At 35.5% G+C, this 9275-nt stretch overlaps 1 protein-coding gene across 2 annotated transcripts; it reads left to right on the forward strand.

Annotated features, from left to right (window-relative positions):
* Window positions 1-86: 86 nt before the first annotated feature.
* Window positions 87-8222, forward strand: LOC130985977 (ABC transporter D family member 2, chloroplastic). Of its 2 annotated transcripts, none has more exons than XM_057909228.1 (10): window positions 87-627; window positions 695-893; window positions 979-1046; window positions 1295-1621; window positions 1757-1921; window positions 2585-2813; window positions 3114-3346; window positions 3438-3762; window positions 6533-6792; window positions 7599-8222. In XM_057909228.1, the coding sequence occupies exons 1-10, from the start codon at window positions 376-378 to the stop codon at window positions 7782-7784; spliced, it is 2244 nt and encodes a 747-aa protein (XP_057765211.1). In that variant the 5' UTR covers window positions 87-375; the 3' UTR covers window positions 7785-8222. The 2 variants fall into 2 exon arrangements, with proteins under 2 accessions (XP_057765211.1, XP_057765212.1); XM_057909229.1 differs by having other exon boundaries at window positions 272-627; window positions 707-893.
* The last annotated feature ends 1053 nt before the right edge of the window (window positions 8223-9275 follow it).

Raw genomic sequence — 9275 nt, forward strand, 5'->3', positions numbered from 1 at the left:
AGATGTAGCATGATAAAACCCTACATATCGATTTTTTTCATGGAAAATTACAACTTTGATGTGGGTGCCAAGAACTGATATGAATCTGATTTAATTTGGGCCTGCTTTGCCCAAAAGCAGGTCCACGCGATTTTTTAAAATTATTTGTTTGAAAAAAAGAAAAACCAGTCAAAGTGTTCTTCAAAAAAAAAGTGTTATCCCTCAAAAAAAAAAGTGTTGTCTTATTAGCCGACGTGGCGTATTGAGAGCTGCGAATTTTCAGATAATTTTGTTTCCGCCAATTTTTTCTCAACGGAGGTTGAATAATAGCAGAAATTTATACACCACGAATACCAAAACTGAGATGCAGCGGAAATAGTCTCAACGTCGGGAAAAATGATCGGACTTGAGTTCCCGACCTACCTGCCGGTGCAAAATTTCCACGGTAAAAGCAGCTTCCTTCCTAGCGGCTGCTATGGATACCAATTGAAGCACAAGAAGAAGTTGTACCATTTCACATTAAAGCCTAACACTTCAATGCTCGTCGCTTTGAGAAGGAGAAAGCGCAACCGCACGTCATTTTCAGTTTCCGTCGCGAGGTCATCTTTGGTTCCGCCGGAGCAACCGCCCGGGCCCCAATCTAATCAGGTTGCTATTACATTATTTCACTCTATTATTGTTGCTATTAGTTTGGCTGAATTATTATCCTATTTAGGAGGATCCCCAGAGGAATCCTCCAGATGTGCAGACTTTAGCTAAGAGGTTTTGGAAAGTGGCTGCACCGTATTGGTTCTCAGATGATAAAGCCACGGCCAGGTGGCGGCTTGCCACCGTTTTTGCTCTCACCTTAGGAACTACTGGGATAAGCGTCGGCTTCAATTTCCTTGGTCGAGACTTCTTTAACGCGCTTGCCAGTATGATTTTCCGCTATTTTTTGTTTTTATTTTTTTATTATAGCTTGATTTGGTAATGAGAGTGACACTTTCCGATTTGTGGAAGACAAGGACCAAGAACAGTTTACCAAGCAGTTAGTGTACTACCTGGCGGCTTTTGCTGGTGGAATTCCGGTGAGCACACTGCTCCTCTTTTTTTAGGTATTGATCATTCTTAAGTCTTTTCTGTATTGGCAGATATTCTCCTCATGTTCAGTTTTGTTTGCATATTTTTCTCTTGCTGTGCTACACAATCTACCATTTATCTACAAGCAAGGCAGCGTATTTCTCTGGTGTTTGCTTCCATTTCCTTCACAAACAATGAATACTAAAGGAGTCTGTTGTAGTTTGTATCATCCCTATTAAATTTTCTACCTTTTCAGGTTTTTGTTTTGAGAGATTATGCAAAAGATACTCTTTCCTTAAGATGGAGATCTTGGATGACAAGTTTTTATATGGATCGCTATCTGAAGAATCAGACGTTTTACAAAATACAATCTCAGTCAATAATTGATAATCCTGATCAGCGGATTGTTGATGATTTAAGTGCTTTCACCGGGACAGCTCTTGCATTTTCCTTGACGCTCTTCAATGCTTCTGTGGACTTGATATCTTTCAGTAATATTTTGTACGGCATTTATCCACCGCTTTTTGTTGTACTCCTTGCATACTCACTTGGTGGAACAGCTATCAGTATCTTCCTTGGGAGGGTAATTTTTCTCTTCTTCTGCAATTGCATGTAGTTATTAGAACTGATTTGTTGATCTTGCATCTTTATAATTCCTATACCCTTTTAGTTTCATACATTAATTTTATTTTTAACAATAAGAACTGTCTTTCCTTAGGACTTGGTGACTCTGAACTTCCTGCAAGAGAAGAAAGAAGCAGATTTTCGATACGGACTAGTCCGGGTTAGAGAAAATGCTGAATCCATTGCATTTTATGGTGGCGAGGAAAACGAGATCCAACTACTGCTGCAGCGATTCAGCAGTGCATTTGAAAATCTAAGTGTATGGAAAGCTTTCAATTAATTCTTCTAAACATAAGCTTAGAAATTCTTTTGGGCTATTACCCTTGTAGCTTCTTCTTCCTTCTCACTTGTTGGAATGTAGATTGTTTGTGGTAGTATTAATTTTCTACTTGAGGGTTAAGCACAGACTACTCCATCAAAATCTGGTGACTTGTATTCTAGCATAGTCTTCAATAGAAAACAAAGTAAACAGATAATCCTGAATATGCAAATGCAACAAATTTCAAATTTGGTATACCATTGGACTTAGATCATTCCATATGTTGACCTCTGGATTCAACCGGGTTTGACATATCATTGCCAACAAGTGCTTTAGAAATCTTTCAAAAGCACATTTTAATTCCAAAAGCTCCTCCCAATTCGCACAATAAATTCCTATTTATATTGATTAGATAAGACAAATTAGTGTTTCAAGTTGCTAATGTTTGTCTGGCTCTTGAGAGAGTAGGAAAGAAGCAAATGGATGTTGCCACTGAGGGAAGAAAGTACACTAGAATGAGATTATGCATCAGTATTGCTAATGCACTGTCAAGCTGGCCATTAAGAGACTGATGATTTCATTTCTTTCCCATCTTTGATGCATGTCATACTTGGTTACCATTCTACAAGTTATTTGATTTCTTCCTCTTTTTTAAATTTACAGAAATTATTGTTATCTTCCAGAAATCTGGACTTCTTCACTAGTGGTTACCGGTACCTGATCCAGATTCTTCCAGCAGCAGTTGTTGCACCTATGTATTTTTCTGGAAAAATCGAATTTGGAGTCATTAATCAGTCCGTCTCTGCCTTCAATCACATACTTGGAGATGTTTCTCTTATTATTTACCAATTTCAGGCTATCAGTGCCTTTTCTGCTGTCATAGATCGACTAGGTACAGATTCGTTTAGCCATATATGAAATAATGCATTATATTATCTTGAAGCGAGATAAAATGTTAGCACTTATAATGTCAGGTGCGATTGAAACAACCTACCATCATATAAGAAGTATCGTGATTAATTGAACTCCAATCATCAACCCTATACAGGTTTAGAAATTGTTAGTGCTAAATTAGCATCTCCTCTTCAGCATATTGGAAAACTGTTATTTGTGGTGCATATTCTTGTCAACTGTTGCTGGCATTTATGCCTGTAAATTTATGCTAAATTCTTTTGATATATTCACGTTTCAGGTGAATTCGATGATCTTTTAAGTAAGAGCGAGACTAGAAGTGAGGCTGACTCTACTGAAGAAATTGTTCGTGAGTTTTGCAATATAAATGATTCTAGTGCGTCTAATGGATCTATCCTCCCTGGAAGAGGTCAGGAGTTGTTAGTGCTTGAGAATTTGACTCTTTTGGCTCCAAGTAAGGCTACCCTTATTAGGGACTTGTCTGTGAAGATCTTTGAGAAGGAACATCTTCTGGTAAGTATTTGTTATTTCGTCATTAATACTGCAGTTTTAAGATGGAGAATTAGAGGGTGGTCTGATTGCTGGCGCATAGCTGCACTAACAGATTTCAGGGCCTAGTGGAAGTGGTAAAACCTCGTTACTAAGAGCTATTGCTGGTCTGTGGAGCTTTGGGAAGGGAACAATAAAATTCTATGATAGAAATGCAAAAGATTCTGCGCCATGCCTTTCTAACGATGTGGCTTCTTCTGAAATATCTATAGTGGATAAGATGAAGCCTGAGTGCAGTATACTTGAAAAGAGAAATGCAAGAGGTGTATTTTTCCTTCCTCAGAAGCCATATATGGTCTTGGGAACACTTCGTCAACAATTGCTTTATCCTACCTGGAGTGATGCTACAAGACCCAATTCAGACACTGCTAATCCAAATGGTATGACATTTCTTTTATGCCACCACTCCATGATAATTGCTTGTCTGAAATGTCCGAGGTGAATACATTAAGGGCGTGTTGGCTAAGCATGATAAGAGAAATATCTTATTAATAATCTAGTTTCTTGTTTCAAGGTAGGCATGTGGCATGGTATTTCGAGCTTCCTATATTATGGATCTGCCCATGAAATGGGATTAATTATACCTAATAATGGTCCAATTATATTAGTGCTTTAATAGACAAAATCGCGTGTTGCATTTAGATAAAATTTCAAAACCTCATCTAAATAATATATGCTCATAATCTTGTAAACTGCTTAGTAAGACTTTCATTAATATGTGAAAATAATGTCTAATCCATGTAAAACTGATGGACATAACTGCCACTTAAATTTTAAGATAATTTGAAGCTTTCATCCAAATAATATACATAAGAGGGAAATCCTCAACTGCTACACGATGGTGCGCTCTAGTAATCCTTAATTCTATGCAATAGTTTGCAAACTAGACAGAAGAGATAAGTTGTAGTAGGAAAACTTGTGCGATGACCTTGACCTAGATGGTGTCTCGTGATTTTATGGCTACAAGCTCACCCACTCCACCGTTGGGCTCCCAGGAGGGGGTATATGTATACTATTTTATAAATTATGCATATATGTGTATGAATACAACTAATATATCTATTGTTAACTTTTTTTTGCAGTTCTAGTTAATTATTATAGTACTAGTGATTAAAGTACACATAATATATTAATGAGGCAGAATTTTTTTAACCAGCTTTCCATTTCGAAAGAGAAAAAATATCCACTTCCCTTTTAACATACCAAAAACTACTCAAAATGTTAAAAAATTACCCTTCTTCTCATCTCTTCTCTTCCCAAAACAATAAATTTGTAGACGGCGGCGGACGTTGCACGAGGATGTACTCTGTGTGAGTGAGTGCTCATCGTGTAGTTGTGCCAGAGAAACGATTGCACGAGGACGTTGTAGAGCGTCGTGCATTGTACAATGGGGGTGGGGTGGCTGTTATGATCATAGGTATATATAAGTTTATGAGTCTATACTATAATAATGATACGTAAAAAATAATTGATTAAGATGTAAAGTTTACTTATATTTATTGTACTTTTTGGAAGATCAAACACTTAAGAATGCTCTTGACAATTTAATATATTGGTTATTCTTTATGTTGTACAATTATTAGTAATCATATATGATTCATTTGAGGAATTGCCAAGGATTGATTACAACAAGACATATTAAAAATAATAAATAGTTTACTATTTAGACGTAAAATGCACTATTGAAATTGATTTATTTAAGTCATTCTTTTATGTGCGAACACATGTATTATATTGCTAGTATATAAATATGTAGGTGCACAATATGAATAAACTTATTAATATGTATTTTATTTAATTATATTTTACTTTATATACAATGTCACCAATGTTTTATTAATATATATAATAGAAAAACTTCTTATATTGACCCTACAAATAATATTCATAGCTATATAAATTACTTTTGTTTACTATTTTGAATTAGAACAAATCATTTTACTCAATTATGTGAGTAGTGAGTACGTGACGAAACTATACATATGTATGATATTGGGTTAAATAGCACATCATTCCCTCTAAACAGAAGTTTTAGGACATAAACCTGTGTATTGGTCTAGTGGTAGAATGGTTAATATATGAGGCCAAAGGTCTTAGGTTCGAGTCCACTGTCACGCGATCTTTAAAATTATTTGTTCTTTCACATAAAAACCTATTAGATACTCCACTTTAAACCTTATCAACCAAAGTTAATAATAATGGAGCAGTCTATCCCCTTGAAATGTTTCGAATAAACAACCAGACCCTGTTCTGTGCATGAAGTTTCTTACTAGAAATTGAACCTCTGGTGAAGCATTTTTGAGCTCAACCTACTGTCAGATCCTGTTTGAGTATACTCATTAGTCTATCATGACAGTATCAATGCTTGGATTAAGGGTTTGTGATGAAGTCATGAAGATTGAATTTTTTCTCAAATGACCTAATCGTCTCACTTGAATCTGTTACTCGAAGGAAATAACTTAGTTTTGAGGGGTTGGGGTGGGGTGGGTGTGCGTGGGTAAGGGGGGGGGGGGGTGAGAGCATGGATTATGTATATGTTGATCACTGGCAATGTCCGCATTCAGTCAGGTTTCAGATTATTGGTCGAAATAAAATGGTCAGTTGCAAACACTAAGGATAATAAACATAGGCTCACATTAATACAAATCTGGTTGTTCAAATGAATTTAATTCTGTGTACAATCAAAGCATTAATTTCATCTACCAATGCCATTTTTAGTATTTATACTTAGTCAGCTAAATTAAAAGGTCAATTAGGTGATTATAAGTTCTGTTTCCAATAAAATGATGAATGTGTAAGATCAAGGGGTCTTTTCTCATGTGAGTTTACTGTATAAGAACACATTATTTCTAATGTAACATAAAAAACTACTGTCAGAAGGTCCGTATCTGATGAAAAAACATGTACTTTAAGAGTACAGGGGTTCAGTTTTCTTGTTTGAGACTATCTCTCGAGGGGTCAAAGTTCTCCAATATATTATCTTTTGGGGGTGAAGTGGTTTATATTTTGTGTGGACAGTAGCAGGAATTGACCAGTATTATATGCATATATCAAAATGTGCTTTGCATATTTAACAAGTGATGCTAAAGCCAGAATAATTCAACATGTTTGCACTTGCTCTCTTGCAACATTACTGATACATTGTTTCAGGTTCGCCGCCTTTCCTGATGCTTGCCCAAGATATGGATGCAAGGGTAGAGATGCCTTCAACTGATGATCTAATCCAAGTTCTTGAAGATGTTCGACTTGGCTATATATTGTCACGATTTAGTCTGGACAGTACATATGAGTGGTCTAGTGTTCTCTCCATTGGTGAGCAGCAACGCCTGGCATATGCTCGCTTGTTGCTTTCAAAGCCAAATTTGGTTTTATTGGATGAATCAACTAGTGCTCTAGATGAAGCCAATGAGGTACCTAACGGTTTCCTTCTTTGGTCTCCTTCAGATGTACTTAATATATCTAAATAGCATACTTGTTGGATTTCCTCTAATGCTAGATCCATTTGAAATTTTGGGAGGGCTATCGTCATTTTTTTGTACTCCTTTTCAAACATTACAAGGTTCTCTATAGAATAATCTCCATTAAATTTATAATCATGGGAATGCACAAAATCTATCAACTAAAAGAGATATTCATTTATTGATTAAGTTAATAAATTACTAATTTGTGAAATGGATGTACAATATAGACAAAATTAAATAAAATTCATTAGCTTCAACAATCTAATTCATAAAATATGAACTCATTCTTCTAAATTGAGGTCTTATTAACCAAAAGAATAACCATGTCATATTGTTCCATTTTAAATAATCTATGCACCACAACAAAATAATTAGGAATCACTAATAACTCTTTCTTTAATAAAGGAATTATATGTTGTAGGGGAAGTCTCGTCTCTAAAAGCAATCACTTAAGCAATATTGTCTCTGCTTAAATCCCAAGCACATTCATTTCTTGCTGCATATATATGTATATATTATTGTTTAGAGTCTTGCTAACTCATTTACATGCAATGATTTTCAAGTACTTTTCATGTTCTCTTTCCTTAAGAGTGCAGTTTTTTGTGTTTGGGACTGCTGTTTATTAGCTGGAACACGTATCATCTCAATACAGCTTGATATGATTTTCTATATTCTAGATAGTCTAGATTTATGATTGATTGGGACATCAACCGTGTCTATAGCTGTTATCTTATATACGCAACTTGTGTTTTCAGGCACATTTGTATCAGCTGATTGCAGCTTCAGGGATCACTTTCGTAAGCGTTGGCCACAGAAGGACGCTGTATGAACACCATAAGAATGTGTTACATATATCCCCATTGGAACCAACAGATAGTGGACCCAACTGGCGTTTTGAGCCCCTGAATAAGGATTCACAGTACAGTCTGTCCAAAAAGTAAAACGAAGCTCAACCAAGTCTGATATATAATGGCCCTCACTGCTTCCCGTTGGATGGTCTAATCAGGAATAACAATCAAAGGACTCAAGTAAACAATTCAGACCTCTTTCTATCTTTTAAAATGGGGAGCTTGCATTCCAGTTATGCCTGTGTGCAGTAGTGTTGGTGAATTATGATCCATATTTGATGATATAATTGGTATAATAACATAAACGTAGCAGGCTGCATAATTTGATGAGTATCCATATTCATGCCCCCATAGAAATCATATCCAGATTCTTGAAAAAAGAAGTAGATATGTTTACCTAGAGTAGCATTAAAAGCTGTAGGGGGAAATGATCCATGCATGTGTACTATGTTATGTGTACCTATTAAAATATGTGTACCTTCGTATTTGTATATTGTTTTGTTGAAGAATAGAAGTTTCTCATTACCTGGACTTTCACTCATCCCGTGAAACTTAATTATGGGATCTCCCCGAAAATATAATCCATGCACTGATTCTCATGCAATTTATTAGTTACATTCATTGTTCATTATCATTTAAGTGTTCGTGAAGGCGACGGCACCAGGCCATGTACTACTATTTGCTTTGATGAAGTATATTAATTTCTTGATTTGCTAAAATCCATTTAAATTTCAAAGGATGACTACTCTATGATATATGTATCAAAGGAAATTTATTTAAAAGATGTTGTGTTTGGTTGTATACAAAATTTGAAAGAAAATAGGATTTTTGTGGTTGAAAGAATGTGAAAAAGTTGATTTTGGGAGTCTGTAAAATGATAGTAATTGTGGGTTAATTAGTGTCCGTGTTTGACCAGGTACCGTGGCGTAATTTAAGTGGAAATAAATAAATGATGTTTGATGGGGTAACGTAGGAATGGGTTTGGCCCAGAAATAATAGCTGTGTATAAGTCCACGGAGTTTGAGGAATTTGCTTTCCTATTTTCATGCTTCTCTCACGTGCCGTAGGCTGTCATTAACTGGATCCTGCTTCGATTCTTGCAACTCTACTTCCTTTTTTTTCTTTCTTTCTAATTCCACATATGCAAACGCTCAAATTCATTTTAAATACATTATCATACCATTTTCTTCTTATGTTACCAACTTATGTAAGCATTTCTGTATACACACATATATTCAGAGAAATCATGAAGCTGGGATAGCGTTGGTTCATCAATGACAAAACAACATGGAAATGATTTTTTTTTCTTCTTATAAAACATGATATTGTTGATATTACACCCACAAGTTTCATCAAATATTTGATCCCCCGTAAATTACATCGACAAATTTACATCAAATATTTATAAAACTTGGTTTTGTTAAAAATATATGTATTTATTTTTTTTAAAAAATTACAAGAGGTATCTCAATATAATCAATTATACAATCCGCATGCAGGCAGGATTTCACCACCACCCAAACGGTGGGAAAACATCACCGCACGGAGGCGAGAAACATTGAACCCAAGACTTCTCACAAAGGA

This window comes from Salvia miltiorrhiza, chromosome 5 (genome assembly GCF_028751815.1).
Source record: "Salvia miltiorrhiza cultivar Shanhuang (shh) chromosome 5, IMPLAD_Smil_shh, whole genome shotgun sequence".
Taxonomy (NCBI): Eukaryota; Viridiplantae; Streptophyta; class Magnoliopsida; order Lamiales; family Lamiaceae; genus Salvia; species Salvia miltiorrhiza.